Below are 19,792 nucleotides of genomic sequence, written 5' to 3'. Positions count from 1 at the left end.
CCCTTCCTGCAGAGCAATTAGCCAAAGGAAAAGATGCTGGGGGGTCAAAATACGAGAGAGAAGTGACTCCTGAGGATGCTGGAACTTGAAGGATGAGCAGCCACGCCCATTAGAAGTTTGGGGCTGCAAGTAACAGGGAAACTCCAAATCAAATGGTCCTGTTTGCCGGTATGTTATGCTATGAAGTCCAGAGGCAGGGGGTGGCTCAGGGATCATGTGATCAATGGCTCAGCGACGTCATTACATTGACTCAGGGTCAACTTCATCTCAAGTCAGAGTTCTCTCAATTTGTTGGCCAGTGGCAGTCAGGACTCCCAGCTTCCTGGTCCACAGCTGGAGGGTGAGGACCCACTCTCTGTGGCAAGGACTGTAAAGCCTTTCCTGCCATCTGATTGGGCCAGCCAAGGTCACGTGCCCACCCCTGAACCAATAGCCATCCCTGAGGAATACTGCACCCTGATTGGCCCATCAGGGTGATCTACTCCTGGAGAAAAGGGTGGAGCCACCTTCCACATGGGAACAAAACTGGGGTCCTATTAGGAAGGAGTGGAGGATGGATGCTGAGTGGTCAACCAACAAGGGACTGCGAATAAGATCTCATTAATTAGAGCGGAGACATAGAGTTGGTTAAGGTAGAGAAGTGATCTGTGGCCCAAAGGTAGAATTCCAAGGAATGCCTTGGTTATGGTCGACCAAGGATATGGAATAAGATTGCAGGGGCTGTCCTGCAGGGAACAGGAGCGTGAACAAACTCAGTAGGAAGCATTCATCTATTTGTTCCTTCATTGCACATAAATTTATTGAGCACCAGGCCCTGTGCTGAGTGCTGGGGATCAATGAGATAAAGTTCATACCCTCATGGACTTTTAGAGGGGGAAAGAGACAACAAACAAATTAATTGAACATAAAATAGGTCAAGAAAAACAAAGCAGAATAAGGGGGTGAAGAGAAAGGGAAGGGAGGGGAGTCCAAGGCCCCTTGCTTTGATTGACATTAACCCAGGGACCTGAAGGACATGGAGGACGGAGCCAAGTTGATCTGGGGGGAACGTGTTCTGGGCGGGGGGAACAGCACGTGTAAAGGCCCTGGGGCAGGCATCCGTGGTGTGTTTGGGGACCTAGGAGGTGGACAAGGTGGGAGGGTGGGAGGTGGCAGGCATTGCAACGACTTTGTACATGGTGTAATGACTCTGACTTTAACCCCTTCTCTTCTCTCTTCCAGGCCATGTACATGTTCTATGCGCTGGCGATTGTGTGTGATGACTTCTTCGTCCCCTCCTTGGAAAAGATCTGTGAGGTATGTGTCTGAGCCCCGGTACTGCTCCATCCTCCCCCACTGAGGTCCTGGGGAGCCCTCCATGCAGCTGGGGTGGGAAGGCCAGGCACCAGCATGCTTCAGAGCCATGGGCAGTATTAGTGCAAAAACATCTCCAATCTGTTTAGAATTTCAGTGTGCAGATCCGTAGTTGGGCTTTAACCCTCACGGCCAGTGGTCCCTGCCCCATTGGGCGTAACTCAAGGTACCGCCTGTGCTCTGCTCCTGCTTTCTTTCTCTTTAAGCCTGGCTCTTCCTTTCTCCCCTCACTTCCTCCATCCTCCTCACTGCCCTTTCCTTCTGCCGCTGCTGTAAGCCTCCCTCGTGATTCGATTCGTGGGGTCCTCACAGAGTGAGAAGTCTTCAGCCATACCTCCACTGCCCTTCCTCTCCGTGTATGTGCAGAGACGCTCCAGGCAGAGGCCTGAAAGGCAAGACGATGAAAGAACTGGCCACAGAGACCAGGAAATCAGCCCGGTGAACGCCAGGCTGAACACCAAGTCACACCCCTTTCATCTGAAAACACTTAGCATATCTAGAACTCTTTCATTCTCTTGCTTCTTTCATCTCTTTTTCTGGTTTGAAATGTAGTTTGCTTTATCTGGAAGCTTTCTGTTTTATTTTATTTTTAATTCAGAATCCCATTTACAGAAGGGGTCTCTTCCCCAGATGCACTTCCTGTCCATCCAGAACGCCTGCTCCTTCACATAGCCTTCAGCCTGGGCTGACTCTCCTTTTCTTACCTCCCTTCCTCCCACTGTCTGATTCACTGGGTCTTGGGGGACAGTGGGGAACAGAAGTAGCATTTCTAATAAGTTCCCAGGTGATGGGGAGACTGCTGGTCTGGAAGACACACTTGGAATACTGCTAACTGAAGCAGTTTCTTCCACATTCTGAAGTCTGTTAGTTTTGTGTACTTAAAGCAATAAAAGAGAATCATGCCACAGCAACCGTAGAGAGGCCCCGGGAGTGGAGTTGGGAAGTGGGAAAGGAAAATCAGTGATCTGGTCTCTGAGATGGACGCCGGCCAGCGTGGAAGCCTTTTGTCCAAAGTGATTGAACGTGAGATCAAGGTCGCCTGATGGAGAAGAGGAGAAAGCACGGAAGCATCTGTAACCGGGGTCATCTGTGATCTCTGAAATCCACCATTTGGCAGTTTACTCCTCATGTGAAGCGAACTACTCTGTGTCCCACACGTTTTTTTAATAGCAACGTTGAGACCTCGTGCTGGAAATGTACATGCAATTGTCAGAACGTGTTCTCCTCCATTGAGGAGACCCATAGCACCTGTGAGCACAGCCCTTGGGGAGGAATCAAGGTGAAACACAGCGTGGGCCTTGCCATCGCGGGGCCGTGGGACGTGGGGCAGCTCCAGAGTGAGGCACAGGGGCAGGTGAAGCGCTGGAGCTGGAGATGCAGAGGGAAGAGGAGGTGAGAGAGTCACTGGGCCTGGGGATAGGGGAAGGGCTTGTGCAGGGGCAGGATGCGAGTAGCGGTCTCAGTGGCAACGTCTTACAAGGACGGATATTTAAGCCGAGAAGAGTCTCAGCAGGAGAACCAAGCCGGGAGAACCCGGGGCAGGACTCAGCGTGCCTGCGTGTGGGGAGCCCTGAGGACGCCAGGCTGGGGCATCAGGAGGGAGCCGGGAAAGCTTCTGAGGACTGCTCCGATCGATGGAAAGGGTCCTGAGGCAGGAAGACCCCCCGGCTGGTGACTCTAAGCACCCAGTGCCAGGTGGCCAGGGCCAAAGTGAATGAGGGGTGAAAGGGGAGGGCACGTGAAGGAGGAAGAAGCAAAGTGAGTGAACGAAGGAGCGAGAGGAACAGGAGATCAGCCCGGCTGTGGAGTCCACAGCTAATGCCCGAGCTGGAGCGGACACAGCAGGGAGAGGACAAGCCAGCCACGGAGCGTGAGCGCTGTTAGGGTACCTGCCCGGTGAGACGGGATGCCCGGCTCCGCTCACAACCACACCTTTCACCTTGAGGTATCAGCACCTCCATCTTAGGGTCTCCTCAGAACCACATGCAACGTTTAGCTTTTCAGTCAAGATCGAGGGAACCCAGGTTTCCAGGTGAAAATGCTCAGCAGGGCTCTGGCGGCAGCCTCTTGATGGTCATTCGAGCTGGTGGCCTTCGCCGAGGCCGTGCTGCCCCTCCATGGCTGAGCAAGGAAGTGCAGCTGTGGTGCCGCTGGGAAGAGGGCCAGGGACTCTTAGCTGGGATGACCGGAGGGAGCTGGCTATTTCCTGACAGCCAGCAGCTTCCTTTCTGCATCAGGACTGGATGCAGAAAAGCTCCCCACACTACCCAGCCTCAGTGTCACGTGTCTTCTTGCAGATCACCTTTCGGATCAACAAACGGGGTAACCTGGACAGTTCATTGTGTAGCTTATCTTGGCGGGGCTCATCATCTCTTTCTACTCATTCTCACCACCCCCCATACTCCCCCTACCCCGGGATTCAAGACTGCATTGAGAATGGGGGTGGGTTTCAGGAGGGTGACCTCCCCACTCCCAAAAGCCTCCATAGCCTCCTAGACTCAAGGCTCTAAAACCGCTTACCAGGAGCCTGATGTAGCCCGAGATCATCAGCATAGTAATGAAAAACATCAGAATGTTTTACGTAAAAATGTGTATTTGGGGGGTCTCTTTAAATAGGGATACTTGGCAACACAGAGGGCACTGAGCTTTTAAAAAGGAGGTGAAGTCCCACTTGCCTCACATGGCCCGTGCCCATCCCCCCATTATCTGTGCAGTTCCTGGGCATTTGGCTTGGGATCCCTGGATCTTGTCAGAGCCTTTAATTGGAGGGAACATGTAGCCCCCTCCCTGATATTGCCCCAGAGAGGAGGTGTGGCCCAGTGGCGGGGTGGGGGCGCGGAGAGGCCGAGCTGGGGAAGAAGGGGAGGCTGAGGATGGACTGAGCTTGGGACCTGGGGGGTCACAGTCACCTCCGTTCCAGGAGAATCCCGACTCACCTGTGCTTTTGCTCCTCTGCAGCGCCTGCACCTCAGCGAGGACGTGGCTGGGGCCACGTTCATGGCAGCAGGCAGTTCAGCTCCAGAGCTGTTCACATCGGTCATAGGTAGGTGCCCACCTGGGGAACGTCTCAGCCCTGCCCTCCCTGAAGGACAGGGCCTCTGGAAACGAGAACCCTGAGACCCCAAGGGGCAGAACACCAGCCTCCCACCCGCTGGGGTTGCTGTTACTATTTTATTAAAGTGATGCTTTTGCTTTGCATCACTGGGTCCCAGAACCAGTACCAACGGTCCTGTGGGACAGAGGGCCCAACAGACATTAGCAAGCTCTCTCCAACCCCCTGCTGTTTCCTGTAGATCCTGAGAACAGTGTAATGCTTACAAAAGCTCCCCTGCACCCGCCTGGGGTGCAGCCCGCTCCAGCAGCCAGCCGACGTTGGTCTGTGTTTCAGGCGTCTTCATCACCAAGGGTGATGTGGGAGTGGGGACCATCGTGGGCTCCGCGGTGTTCAACATCCTGTGTATCATCGGCGTCTGCGGGCTCTTCGCCGGGCAGGTAAGACTGGCGGCAGAACGTGGCCTGGGGAGGGGGAGGGGCGGCGTGGAGGTGAGTCAGGGGCCTGTCTCCCTGGAGCGCACCCACGTGGGGGCCAGAGGCCTCGGGCGGGGTGACGTGGGGTCTCACACCCCAGGAGGCTGGCCCAGCCGGGACTGGAAACACGGGCACCTTGGTTTGGTCTCCGTGACGATGGATTGTGGAGCGCGCGGATCCATGTGAATAAGTAACCAGCCTGCGAATCTGAACGTGTCACGCTCATTTTGATATGTTACTGAACTGAACTAGAAGGATGTAAAAATAGTCTTAGGAATGGACATAGAGTAAATGAGAGAGAGAGAGAGAGAGAGGAAATGACAGATTTTCTGCTAAAAACAGTTTGCACTTGTCACAGTTTGGGGCGAGTTCTCTCTTTTTCAACAACGATCAAGCATTTGACTTCTGTGTCCACTTTAGCTTACTTTGGGGGTCATGAGGGGCTTTGCGTGCCTGCCTTTTATCTACAGAGACTATTCCACTGCCAGGAGGTGTCGTGGGGCCCGTGTCCATCTGGTGTCTGTCTTGGGACGTCTTGGGAAGACACCCGAAGTCACCAAAGTAATGAGGCTGCTGGGCATCCGCAGCGTTGCCGTGGGTAGCTGGGGGTCTGCGGCCACCCTGGCCAGCTCTGATGCCCTAGTTTCTTTGTAGGGAGATTATTCAGAAACACAGTCCTGAGCTCTCTGCCCAAACAGCCGGGACCCTGTATCTTCCAGGAAAAGCGACTTCTAGTCACTAGCCCATGAGGGTCCCCAGCGTGCAGTATTGAGGCACCGGGTGACCCCACCAGCCTCCTGGCTGTGGAGGGAGGATGCAGGGTCCGGCTAGAAGCGGCTGGTTGGTTTGCAGGGCTAAGGAAGCTCCTGCAAACCTTCTCCCACATCCTTTTCCAGGCCCCTCGTTGTGTGGTCAGCTCGCCAGGGGCACCCAGCTCGACCCAACTCTCAGGCAGACTCCAGAGTCTATAATGCCGGCCGCGCCCTGGCACCACTGCCCTCCGCATCGCCTGCTTTTCACTCCTGTCTGTCTTCTTTATGCCGACTGATTTGTCTGGATTGCTTGGTCGGTTCGATGCTTCTGGGCAACAGGCAGAGGGGACACCTTGATCTTGTCAGGGGTTGGCTCCAGAGCCCACAGGTGGATGCTTACTTCTGAGAGGAAGCTGCTGGGCAGCTGGGTCCATACGCGGGGATTGAGTTCCACCCAACTTGCAAGAATGAACATTTTCTTTCTTCATCCTTTCAGTCAGTTATCTCTTGTCTTAGATTTTGTGGACCCACGATGTGGCGTTTTTTTAGATCTCCTATAAGTGTGGTTAGTATCGCAAAAAATGAGTGTCCGTCTTTGCCTTCGGGGCCATCTGTACCTTCTGGTTCTCACCTGTGCCGGCCACCCTCTCATTGCCTCCCAGAGACGAAGTCACATTCTGCAGAGCCTGTGGCTGTCAGCTCTGTCTTAATTAGCATTGTCACCATTAGCAGTATGAGTATTAGTGCTGTCACTAGTTCATTAGTCATTTGTACCTGAAGCCTGATGCAAAGTCAGGCCCAAAGGGGGAGAAATAACGTAAAGAAATGAAACAACTGGCTGGAAAGTGCCGAGTAAATACCACACAACTAATTACATAGGAGGTGGGTTGAATACATTTGTGTTTCATAAGTTATTAGCAATGAGGGTAATCACTGGCTTGGTTAGAACAGAAAAGACACATTGCTTCTTGAACTTTAGCAAGTGCTGGTATCAGTCAGTTCACCCCCCCACCCCGGGAAGGTCTTTGCCAAGCTCATCTCACATGATTGTGGAGAGAAACACCAACCACCACGGTGGTGTTAGGAGCAGCCCATGGGATGATTCTGGGGGCCGACCCTCCCTTCTGACTTTCCTTGTCCTGTGTCCACTCAGAGAGCTCCAAGGCCACCCAGCTCTCTTTTTCAGACCTTTGTAGAATCCTGGAAGTCTTCGCAGAGGGAGAAAAATGATGTTTTGGGAAGAACAGGAGCCTGGGGATCAGACTGGCCTGGGTTTGAATCCTGACTCTGCCATTTGCTGACTGTGGAGCCTTAGAGAAGTTACTTTACCTCTCTAAGCCTGAGTTTTCTTGTCTATAGGATGGGTACAAGGGCATCTACCTCCTAGCATCGCTGTAAGGGTGAAACATAACATGTTCAGCATCAAGCAACACCTGGCCCACACGGTAAATGCTCAGTAAAAGTTAGACACCACGATCAGCTCTCAGAAGAATAAGGTTCCCTGGGGTCCCTGCCACTAGATTCCACCCTAGGTCACTGCAATAATTTGACCTAGCCGTTGACAGAACTTTTTAATGAAATAGTGGAACAGCCACAGGATGCCTGGTGAAGAGGGACAGGAAAGTCAGGGAGAAGGTCATCTAAATGAGAATCAAGAGGAGGAGGAGTTGGTAGAAGAATGATCTCAGAGGACTGGTCCTTGCCTCTGTGTTTTCTGATCAGTGGGAGGAAAACAAAAATCTGTGAGACACAGGCACTGCCTTACCTATTGAGAAGGCTTCCCGGGCAGTGGCGTTGGTGCAGAGGAACGTTACAGCGAACGATGGATATGGGGAATTGAGCTGATTAATAAATCTAGTCGTGGGTCTCACTTAGCAGTGTTATTTACATTGCTCCACACTTTCATTTGCTGGGAGAATTACCAGTGAGTGCCTGTGGGCCTCTCTCTAATGTATCCTGGCGTGAAGGGCTGCTTGTGACCAAGTCTGCTACCCATCTGAAATTAAAGTAATAAAGCCATAAGGTTTGAGTTCCTGTCTCAATTAGGGTTTTGATTAATTCGATGTAATTAAATGTCTGCTGTATTTGCAGTTTGCAAACATAGCCAGTGCTTTGGTGTTCGCCTAAGGTACTTTGGGGAGTTTTATGGGACAAGAAGGAAATTGCTTCTTAGAAAGTGGCTTCTAGAGAAATTCTTGGCATCCCGCCAAGACGTTTACAGGGCTGTGGTCCTGCAAGGTTTCTTTATTTAAGAGCAAAAAATAATAACAAAGAGAGAACCCCAAGCTCTGGAGCCAACCTGCTAATGTATCTCAGGGATTGTATTGAAAGAACTTCATGCCAGTTTTGCAAAACAACATACTTATGAATTTAAATCTACCATTCAGAGTGTATTAAGCTTTAAAAGCATAACCACAGACAGACAGTAAATAGTTTAACTGAATCCCGGATACCGGACTTTCATATTCCGGTTATTACAGGCTGTCATGAGCCCCCTTGTCAGTTCTCCTGGATCCTAGAAACTTGCCTGATGTTCTTTGGTGAGGTCCACCTAATTCTGGCTGGGTTTGCCTTTCTTCAACTAACACCCTGTCCATGCTGGCCCCTTTACACAAACCCAGGCAGCACCCAGAGGTGGTGCCTCTGAATGGAAACCTGCCTTGGATTGGGTTTCCCCAGAAGAGAATCTAAGCCACAAGTTCAAGTTCAAGTAGTTTAGCTAAAAGGTGATCCCAGGACAGACCAGCCAGGAAGTTGGGGAGTGAGATAAGGAAGAAAAAGCAGCTGAGGAAAGTGTGTTCTCAGCAAGTCCCCCGTGTGGGCAACTGGTTTGACTGCTTCTGGGGGGACTGGGAGATGGTGTAGAACACGGCCTCCAAGTTATCTCACCCAAGGGGGAGGGAGCAGGGGTGTTTATCCACCAGCCTCCCCCATCGTTACCCAAGGACTGCCTTTGGGGGATGTGAATTCCCCAATGTTCCAATTTTCTGGGCATAGGCAGGATGGACTTTGGGGTCCAGAGGAAACCCCTAAGCAAAGAGACATGTGAGGCTGGCTGTTGGAAGGACCTGAAATGGTAAAGGTGGGGAGATATGAGTGAGGTCCATAAAGCATGGCTACAAACTCAAAACTCAGCCTTCAAACATAAACCGTCCGGTGGGTCTCATCTCCAGCTCCCTGGGAGAAAACAAGCCTCAGTGCCAGGCTGCCTCCCAAGAGCTCAGGGCCAGGATAGCTTGCACATAGGGAGAGCCCTTCATGTTCAAAATAACAGCTGCCATTCTAGGTACTTTTGCTTCCACTAGGGATGCAGTAGACCTGAGGTCCCATGGGAGCACAAAGAGAAATCTGGATAATGTAAAAATCATCCTTCTATATGGATATCAAGGAACAGTGGAGACAAGAAAGGCTGGATGAACTGATTTCCAGAGAGAGGAGCCCATTGTACGTGAGCTGTGAGCTCTGGTGGGTCTGGATGCAGGGAAGCAGCAGGACCCAGAACTTCACTGGGTGGAGGCAGGTCAGCTGAGCATCAGTAAGGGTGGAGAGAGGTCGAACGCACTGGAGTCTGAAAGACGATCCAGGACAATAACGCTTTGATCCACCCACCCCAGATCTGTTGAGAAAAAAAAAAACAAAACGGGGGCTTCCCTGGTGGTGCAGTGGTTGTGAGTCCGCCTGCCGATGCAGGGGACACGGGTTCGTGCCCCGGTCCGGGAAGATCCCACATGCCGCGGAGCGGCTGGGCCCGTGAGCCATGGCCGCAGAGCCTGTGCGTCCAGAGCCTGTGCTCCGCAACAGGAGAGGCCACAACAGTGAGAGGCCCGCGTACCACAAAAAAAGAAAAACAAAAAAAAACGGAAGTGAGGGCAGGGCCGACGAACAGAAAGACATCATTCCATCCGCCCCATCTCCCACCTTCTCCTGAGACCTGAAATTGAAGCACCCAAAGGGAATTGGGAATTTGGAATGCCAGACCAAACCCTGGTAAGAACTGTGAAACTGGCCCTTCCTTAGGAAGCTGGATGCGATTGGGCTGAGCCGAGGTGAGCGGACATTTGAACCCAGGCTGACATGTGAATAATCACCTCCTCCCTTTAGTCGACAGAGGAGAGAAGAGCTGGACATTTCCAGAGGGAAAAGAACCAGTGTTATTCTTCAGTTCTCACTCTTCCATACATAATTTCCAGGATGCAACAATAAATTACAGGACCTGTGAAGAGGCAGGAACAAACTTATAACCAATGGAGAACAGCAACAGAAGTAAACCACAGATGATCCAGATACAATAATTGGCAGAAAAGAATTTAAACTGTCGGGCTTCCCTGGTGGCGCAGTGGTTGAGCGTCCACCTGCCGATGCAGGAGACATGAGTTCGTGCCCCGGTCCGGGAAGATCCCACATGCAGCGGAGCGGCTGGGCCCGTGAACCATGGCCGCTGAGCCTGCGCGTCCGGAGCCTGTGCTCCGCAACGGGAGAGGCCACAATAGCGAGAGGCCCGCGCACCAAAAAAAAAAAAAGAATTTAAACTGTCTACCATCTATCTTAAATAGGGAAAGGTAGGAAGAATTAGTGAGGATGGGTCATTTCAGCAGAGAAATGGAAAAAATAAGAGAAACCAGATAGATGCTATATATGTTAAAAAATAATAAGTTACTATTTATTGAGTTTCACCAAACTGCAGGCACCATACTAGATGCTTTATAAATATTTGTAGAAATACACCCCCTGACTTTTAAGATAGTATTGTCCTCATTTACAGACAGGGAATTGAGTAGCTGGGGGCAGAGGGCTACCATGAAGTAGTTCAGCCTGGATTTGAGCCCACATCTGCTGACTATAAAATCCATTCTCTTTCCACATGGGAAACTTATGACTTAAAAACCTCCAGATGTTATTATTGGGTTCTTATAATTATCCCTTAGCTCGTGTGTGTTCCTTAGAAATATTGAGTGTAGGAGCTCGGGACAAAGCGAAGAATAGACATGTCAGCACGATGGTGGTGACCCAAGCTGGGTGATTGGAAGCGCTCAGCCCAACAAGTGCTCAGGTAGAGGCTCCTCTTGTAATCAGATGGCATCGTCCTCTGCTGGGCTTACACTTCCACCAAACAGATGAGGGATTCAGGCTAAGAAACACAGTGAGAGGTCCACAGACCACTCCAGATACCTGTACACCTTGGTTCCTGGCTTATTGTTCCCCAGACAAAACCCAACAACACATCACCTATCAAGTTCCAGTTCTGAGAAGCATCCAGTTTCCCCAAGAGACCAGGGACTGAGGACAGGCGAGGCTGAAGACCTCACCCCACTAGTTGCCAAACCTAAAAATGGGAACTGGAGGCCTGCCACCGCCACGAGAGTGGGAGGGGGGAAGGCACAAGGAAGATAACGAGTGATCTGTGGAGAAAGGAAGGGGGCAGGTGCAGGTGGAGGCCTCACCTGGGAGGCAACATGCTATAATATTTCATCCGGTGAGGAGCCGGAGAGGAGAATTTGTGGTGCAGGAGTAGACCAAGGCCAGGGTCAGGTCCAGCTGGTGCAGTCACTGGATTCTCCCACATTCCAGGAAAAGAGAGTTTCTCCCAGTGTCATCTGCAGGCCGCCTGCCTCAGGAGGACCTTGTTGAAAGCAGATCCCCTGCCCTAGTCCAGACCAACTGAATCAGAAGAGCACTTGTACCTGCTTGAACCCCATCTGCAGGCTTAGCTCTGCTCAATTCTCAGACCAAGCTTGACCTTGGGCAAGAGGCAGCCCTCCTTGGGCAGTTGGCCCAGGCAGCATAAATGGTCCCCTCTTGATGCCCCCATCCTATGACTGGCTGTCTGCCTGAGGCCGTCTCCCTCACTGTTCCCTGGTGTCTTTTCCCTGGCCGGTCCCCCACAAGGCCAGGTCCTGACAGAGCTCCACACCTGATCGTTCCCTGATATATGCTGTTGTTCCTGGCCCAGGGTTCCTTTAAGGTCACCCACAGCTCTGTGGGGCTCCATCTCGATGGCCTCTGCATCCTCATCCCAGATCTCTGTGCTCGCTTTGACTTTAGCTCACAGTACTTGTTCCTGGTTTGTCCTACTTCCTTGAAATGATCTCTGGAGATAAGATCCCACATCTAGATTAGGTAAGAGGTTTTTGGTTTCAGGTAACAAAAAATCCCCGACTCTAACTTGTCCTCTTAAATGATGGAAATGTATTAGTGTCTGAAAAATACAGAAGAAAATGGACATCAGGCATGGTTTGATCAAGACTCCAGCACCATTTTCTGTGATTCTCTTGTCACTAACCTCCTCTGTTCCCTTCCTCATACATGTTTTCCTTCATGGCACAAAAGGAGGGGACAGGGCTGTAGCAGTTTCAGGCCCCATATTTCACACTGACCAGGAAGGAGGAGAATATCTCCCCACCCTTCATCCCTCACCTGGCATCATCAAACAAAAATCTGATTGGGCCACCTCAGGCCACCTGACCATCCCTGAACCAGTCACTGTGGCACGGGAACTAGAGTTACCCAGTTGGCTTAGATCACTCAAGAACCACCCACCCATTTCCTCCTTCGCCCCAGAGGTAAGGATATGATTGGTTCCACCTCAAATATATAGCTTTTAGTCCCTGGTTATCATAGAAAGCAGATAAATGACTACAGAACAAAGCCTGTGCAGTATCATGTGCTGCCTCACTGGCTGTGTTCCCTGGGCTGGTGTAACATAAATGATCAAATACATATAGCTCCGTCACCGGTCTTTGTGTGGACATATGCTTTAATTTCTTTGGGGTAAATAACGCAGGAGTGGGATTGCTGGGTCATATGGTGAGTATGTTTATAAGAAACCACCAACAGTTTTTCAAAGTGGCTGAAGCCCTTTTGTATTCCCACCAACAATATGTGTATTCCAGCCGCTCTGCATCATGATCAGCACTTGGTATTATCAAGTTGTTTTGTTTTAATTTTAGCCATTCTAGTGAGCATGCGTGGCACCTCGTTGCGGTTTTAACTTGCATTTCCCTGATGAGTCATGATGTTGAACATCTTTTCATGTGCTTAACTTGCCATGCATATATCTTGTTTGGCAAGTCTGTTCAAATCTTTGCCTTTTTTTTTTTTTTTTTTTTGCATACGCGGGCCTCTCACAGTTGTGGCCTCTCCCGTTGCGGAGCACAGGCTCCGGACGCGCAGGCTCAGCGGCCATGGCTCACGGGCCCAGCCGCTCCACGGCATGTGGGATCTTCCCGGACCAGGGCTCGAACTCGCGTCCCCTGCATCGGCAGGCGGACTCTCAACCACTGCACCACCAGGGAAGCCTTCTTTGCCCATTTTTAAGGGGGGTTTTCACCCTCTCATTCTGTGGTCGGCAATGTCTGTACCATGACACTCAACTACCCTTCTGAGACATTCTGTCCAATTCATTTCCACCTCCAAATCAGCAAAGACTAGGGCTGTTACAAATGCTTTAAAGTGATCGTGGCAATGTTTTGTTAGTTTTGTTAGTTTTGTTGGATTCATTTGGGTTTGCAAGAGAGGTCCTCTGAAATGGCTCTCTTCAATCGTGTGGGAGAAAATGGAGAGGTCATTTCCCTTTCGTCCCGCAAAGGGTGTAGCAGTAACGAGACCTGAGATGCATCCTTCCAGAACATGAGGAGGACAGCAGGAGTCTCTGTGGCTGGGGATGAACCTTCCTTCCGTGTAATTAAGTCTCATGTTGCTCCTCGAAAATGAGCGAAGGGGATAGAGTTTCAGGTCACCATCTAGGTCCTTGGAGATGCTGCCCTCGGTGCTGGTGAGGGCTTTCAGTGCACAAGGAGCCCAGAACCTTACAGCCGTCCCAGCTGAGCGCCACTCCAAGAGCAAGGTCCATCTTTAGGGCACAAATGTCATTTTCTTGTCATGATCATGCCCAGACAGACGCCACACCCCCCATGCTGCCTCTGGTTATAGCCAGACCCCCGCCCCACGAACAGCTGAACCCGGGGGCTGAAGTGGGAGTGGAGCGGGGATAGAAGCCTATCTGGCTGGCGGATGCTTGTTTAATTGTTTCTCTTTAACAAGCATCCCTAGTCGTCAGTCTGGCACTATTCTCACAGCTTTATACGTATCAACCCCTTCGGACCTCACAAAAACTCTCTGAGGAGGACAGTGTTTTTACAAAAGAGGAAACTGAGGCTCTGAGAGGCCAAGTAAACTGCCAGTCATAGAACCGTTAAGTTGGGAGGCTTTTAGGGCTGTAGGGGTCCTAAAAGCACAGCAATGGGAAGATCCCCCTCCAGACCAGCTCCGCCAGTAGATCTGGACCAGAGGTCTCCTACATTAATCTCCCTCCATACCACAGCCATCCTCCCCATTCGCAGCTCAACACCTTCCCATCCCAGTAAAACCCGCCTCGCCAAGGAAGCAGAAGGGCATGACCCGGTAAAAAGGGGAAGGTGGGCCATCAAATGCCTCCTTCACCCCAAGGTAGCATGTGTGGCATCTGCTGAACTTCCGTTCTGGTGGGTCTGGCATCTTGGGCCCCGCAATCTACCCCTGAGCTCCCTGAAACTGCCAGGTGACCCCAGGCACCCCCAGCCTGGGCACAGAGACCAACTGCCCCAGCACACATGCCCTTAATTCACAGGCAGAGCCTGCAGAACTAGGGAAGGTGAAGAATTCCAGTCAGGGCCTTCTAATTCCATCCCAGGTGGAAAGTCACTGGGAAGCTTCCAAAATAGAAGGGACCACAATGTTAGCAAGTGGTGACTGTGCATGTGCAGAGGATGAGGAAGGCTGCTGCATCTCTTCCCGTAGCCCGGTGTCCCCCGGAGTCCCCATCTCCCCTCCTGTCACCCCACCCTCACAGGGCACTGCAGGGGCCATGACAGAACAGACCACATTTCACGCTTTGGGTACGACCGGCCCCCGAGGCCTGTGACTATCCTGTACCTAGAATCACAAGCCTGTTTTTGCATAATAATATTAACTCAAGGTGGTTTGTTTCTTCATGTCGTCATCTGTGAATTTAAACCCATGGTAGTAATCCATGGATTGTGTTCTGGGGGAAATGTTTATTGTATTTCTTCTTTGGGCAGTAAGTCTATTCATTGATTCAACAAATGTTTTCTGAAAGCCTGCTGTGTACCAGGCACTGTTCTAGGCCCTGGTGAGACACCAGTGAAGAAAGGACAGAGTTGGAGCAGGCTGTGGGGTGTTGAATATCCAACAGGAATGATGGATGGGTGGATGAGTGGGTGGATGGGTGGATGGGTAGGTAGATGGGTGGGTGGGTGGATGGTTGGATGGATGGATGGATGGGTGGGTGGGTGGATGGGTGGGTGGATGGATGGAGAGAGGGATAGAGTCTGAGATAGTGGGATAGTGAATAGGGAGCGGGTATATGTGTCCAGGGGTGGTCAGTGCTGTGAAGAAAAATAAAGCAAAGTAAGGATTACAGAGGGTGGGTGGGAAAAGAGATATTGATTTATAAAAGATTTCCAGGGAAGGTCCCTCTGTGAGCGTTGATAGTGTAATGGAGTGAGAAAATACTACTAAATTCCACTCCATAAAGAAATTGGCACCAAATAAAATTAAATTATTTGTGAAAGACTCTGGTTCCAGCCACTGTTTCAAACATCTGAGTTCCTCTTTGAGCAGAGGAAACCTGCCGGCCAAGCAGATAGACTGCCATTGCCCCTGGGATGCTGTAAAAGGCTGGTGGGCTAACCGCACAGGCTAGAGCGAGGAAAGAGCAATGCCAAGGGCAGCAGGAAGAGGTGTGTGCACCGACCACCCCCAGCCGGCGGCGATGATGGGATGCATGAGGAGGCTGCAGAAGTGAGGGAGATAATCGCGGTGCCAGGCTGTGAACTCCCTGAGAGCTCAGCCTCCCTCCACTGGTTCTCACTCTGTCCGCAGTGCCGAGAGTATTGCCCGCATATGGGGAGCACGCGGTCAATCTTTGATGCATTTACTAAGTGATGCGATACCCTTGATACCAGAGAAGGGGAGGGTTGTTGTATGGATCAGAGAGAGAGTTCACGCTGCCCCACAGCTGGACACAAACACGCCCAGGAGCTATTTGACCAGTGCCTGGGGCCTTAGAAGATGTGTGGGTGCATGTCACAACTTGCCATCAGGTGCCCCTAAAGACCAGGTAGATTGAAACAGTGGATTGAAACAGAACTTGAGACACAGTCTTGAAACAGATTGATTGGTGTTCTGAGGATCTCCACTCACTGCCTATTAATGTGCAGAAACAGGGCATATAGAGTTGAGCAGGATGGGAAAGGTCCCGGCCCTCCTAGAGCTCCTAGACCAGTTGGGAGACACAGACAAAGAGTGTGGAAACCAATAAATGCTCACATAATAGTATGAAGAAGAGACCTTGAAGGAAAGGCATTCGGCAATGGGATGGGGGAACTGCAGGGGAAGGGGAGGGGCAGCTTTAGGGAGGTGGTCAGGGAAAGTGTCGCAAAGGAACCCCAAATCACGAAGGCAGTACCGTATGGAGACCTGGGAAAGAGAGTTCCAGGTGGAAGGACTAGCTGGGTGTTCAGACAGGAACAAGCACGGTGTGTTTGAGGGTCAGAGAAAAGGCCAGCTTGGAGCCTAGTGAAGAAGGGGAAAGGGGTGTGGCTGGGAGAGAGCTCTGGCAGGGACAGATCATGGTGGGCATTCGGGTGCTGTGGGAAGCTGTCAGAGGGCTCTAAGCTGTAGAGTAACATTATCTGATTTATCGTCTGGGAAAGTTCGCTCCAGCTACTCTGTGGAGAAAGGAACCCGATGGTGACAAGATGGTAGCGGGGAAACCAGTGGTGAGGCGTGAGTTGAAATCTGGGCAGTAAATATAAGAAGTGGTTGCTGGATTTAGAATATTTTTGGAGGCGACACCAAGAGGATTTGCTGGTGGATTGGAAATGGGGGTGATCGAATGAAATAAATCAGGGCAGATTCTGGGACTTTTGTCCTGAGCGAAATACATGGGTCCTGACTCTACAAATGCGAACAAACTGGTCATGAGAAATTTGGAGAGTTTGTTTCCAGAGAATAGACAGCCCTTTATCTAACATATTCTGAAGTCTCCCATGGTGTGTCAGATCCAGAAACATGGTAGGGTCACTGAAACACACTGAGATTGTTTTCAATTGAAAGTTTGGTTGGCCATCGGTTAGTCACTGGCCACTTGGCTGGGTGGCTTCTGTCACCAAGAGCCTGGCTCAGCCTTACCGAGAAGCCCCCCAGCTCTCTCCTGTTGGTGTCACTTGTGGGGAAGGACCTCATTAGCTCCTTCCAGGATCCCAGACACAGGGATACCTGAGTTCTGGACAGCCCTGCCCGTCTCGTGCCAACCAGCCTTTGTGAATTTGTAGTTGGCACCTAGGAGCTCGTAGTTGTGATTTTGCATATGGTGAAGCCGGATCAGAACAGTTGAAATCCACGGCAGGTAACCTGGTGTGTCTTGACCCATCATAATCTCCATTGCCCCCTTCCCCCACCCCTCCCCCTGCCCAACCTTGGTCCAGATAAAGCAGGGATATTTCATCAAATCACACTAGGCTGCAGTACCATGGGGTTGTCCAGGCTCTCTGAGTTCCTGACGAGCCATATCACTACCCGCGAATTCATCAGGCAATAGGGACTCGGAGAAGCAGGGGACGTGACCAAGGAAAATTTTGTTCTTTTGTTTTTGGGGGCTTTTTTTTAATATAACAAAATACTTTTCTGGTCCTTTCTTTTTTATTCTGGCCAATCTCAATTCATTTATGTGAAGTAAGAATTTATTCCCTCCTCAATCTGAATCTCCAAGAGAAAGAAACAATAGTCATTAACCTTTCCAGATAGTGTACGGACCACCTGGGGCAACAGGTGAGCTCATGTACCAAACGTCTGGCTTTTACAGGCAAAGTGAGATGGAGCGGCGATGGGCCTGGGGCCCTCGCTCCCCTGACTCAACCACAGGGGATGCTCTTTCCATGGCAACGAGGGGAACTCTTCCTTTCTTGTAGTGGGAATACATGAGTGCCACTCCCCGGGAGACAGGAAAGAAAACAGCCTCGTGGGCTTTATTTGTTTGTGATTATTTTTCCAAGATCAAGCTATGGCTACAGTTGTTAGAATTAGGGTACTCAATATGGTAGCCAGCAGCTGGGAGATTCACGGGCTAGGTCAGCTGTCAGGTAACATTAGACCCTTGGCTTTAATCATTTTAAGATCTTGGTCATCATACTGTAAACCGTATTTCTTACCCCTCTTGCTGTACCTTTGGTCACTGCAACATGCAGCTTCTAAAAACAGGTGTCCCAGCATCCCATGGCATCTTTGCTTCCTCCTCCCCCCTTTTTTTTTAACAATATACAACTTTCTTCTGCCCCCTATCTATTTTTCTCTTTACTTTTATTTTAAAGTAAAGACAGTTTTCAGATTAATAGTTAATCTTTATTGGGATCTCAGCTGAGTTGATACAAGATTATATGTATTAACTTGTTTTAATACTTATATCTACCATGGTGTAGATATTGGTTTTCTTCATTTTATAGACGAGAAAACAGAGCCCAGAGAGGGAGGTGGGGAAACTTGCCCCAGACCACACAGCCGGGAATAGTAGAGTTGGAACTCAGAACCAGGCAGGCTTGTTCCAGAATTTGTGTCCTTAATCTCTATGGGACTCTGTAAACCAGCAGAGCAAAACAATGCAGAGCACCACCTCCCCAGCCCCCGTGGAAGGTCGTAGAACTTGTCTCAGGATTGGAGGAAGAGGCTGTCCTAGATTGTCAGACAGCTCTTCTGTCTGGTCTAGATGTACAGGGCATGTCCAGGGCATCCTTGAAACTTTTTGTTTTAGAACCTGTTATAGAAAGTGCTGAGACGGGTGAGCCGGGGGAGGGTGGGTATTTCCACGTGAGAAACAAGAGGATGTCTCCCTTCGGAAACTGAGACTCTTTTCTGAACGACATTTATGTGTGCCCTGATTATGGAGGGTCCTGGATGTGGTGGAGGACTAGATGGATTTTAAGGCTCTTTCTATCATCGGCTTCTAAAACCAACCCAGCCCCGTGAGCTTCCCTAGCACGAAGCAGCGGAGGGCGAGCCCTTCATTGTTCCGTGTTGGCTGGCATTGCCCTGAGGGATGTGTCCAGCCCACCCTGCCCTTGTTCTCCATTCTCTTTATTAAGGGAATCAATGCTGTTTCAGGGACGAGGAGGAAAGATTGAGGGGACAGCGAGATGGGTTTTCACTCACGTAAGGGAGGCAAAGGTCAGGCGTGTCCCCGGTGAAGTGTTTGCTTTCCTTTCTGGCATCTCTCGCACTGCCTCTAAGGCCCCCGTGAGCCTTCCTGAGAGAAAGCCTCAGTGCCTTCCCCACAAAGCTGTGAACAGAGCGGGGACAGGAACTCCGTTGCTCTTACCTCAGCGGTGGGTTACCTTCTGCCCTCTCTGCCTCTCCCTGCCCCCGGCTCCAGCCTCCAGCCCCCGCCAGCTCCACCTGGACAGACGCCAAGTGTGATTTAGAAGGAAAAGGGGCCTTACGAATAATCAGGTCTCTGGCCCCGGTTGGTCCAGGGCTGGGGCTAAGTTCACCTCCTCCCAATCCTGGGCTGAAATTCTGTGGGGTTTTGATCTGTGTGTTCCTGGCCACCACGCAGCATCTGCCCACGGACTGGCCAGGCTGCTCAGCAGGGGATGATGGTGTGTACAGACTTTTTACTTCTCCAACTTCAGGGTCCCTGATGTCTCTCTGTTTCCAAAGAAAAGAACAGTGTGGAAGCGGGGTCCATAGTGGATATTTCTGAGGTCGTTTGCAGGCTTTTGGTGCTCGTGCATCAAGCAAGCTCCATCAGAGATGGAATCAATAGACTCCATAAATAGTTCAAAATGACTTCGTATCTGTGACCAAATCCTTTGGGGGTCTGAACACCTGTTTGCCCAGTAGGTTGGCTGTTGTCAAACCACTTAGCCGTTGTTTGAGAGGAGGAAGTCCTTGAGCCATCAGAAGAAAGAAGTTTCCTGGAGCTCGCAGAGTTTGGGTCCACGTTTTCCCTTCCGTTCTTTTTTTAGTTTTTTATTCATTAAATTGCTTGTTTGTTTTGGAACCAAGGGTTCTGGCACGGCCTTGGAGCCATGCGTGCATACGATCTGAAAAAACTGCTGTGATGGGCTTCCCTGGTGGCGCAGTGGTTGAGAGTCCGCCTGCCGATG

General features: G+C 50.8%; 1 protein-coding gene across 1 annotated transcript in view; it reads left to right on the top strand.

The window, feature by feature from the left end:
* SLC24A3 (solute carrier family 24 member 3) overlaps positions 1-19,792 on the top strand; it is a 504,952-nt gene that overhangs the window by 373,318 nt on the left and 111,842 nt on the right. The window contains exons 4-6 of the mRNA XM_024123706.1: positions 1,222-1,296; positions 4,312-4,396; positions 4,742-4,845. Coding sequence (XP_023979474.1) covers positions 1,222-1,296; positions 4,312-4,396; positions 4,742-4,845 — 264 coding nt within the window. The remainder of the gene's footprint in view (positions 1-1,221; positions 1,297-4,311; positions 4,397-4,741; positions 4,846-19,792) is intronic.

The sequence above is a fragment of the Physeter macrocephalus genome, chromosome 14 (genome assembly GCF_002837175.3).
Source record: "Physeter macrocephalus isolate SW-GA chromosome 14, ASM283717v5, whole genome shotgun sequence".
Classification (NCBI taxonomy): Eukaryota; Metazoa; Chordata; class Mammalia; order Artiodactyla; family Physeteridae; genus Physeter; species Physeter macrocephalus.
This window is presented reverse-complemented; position numbering and strand designations above follow the sequence as displayed.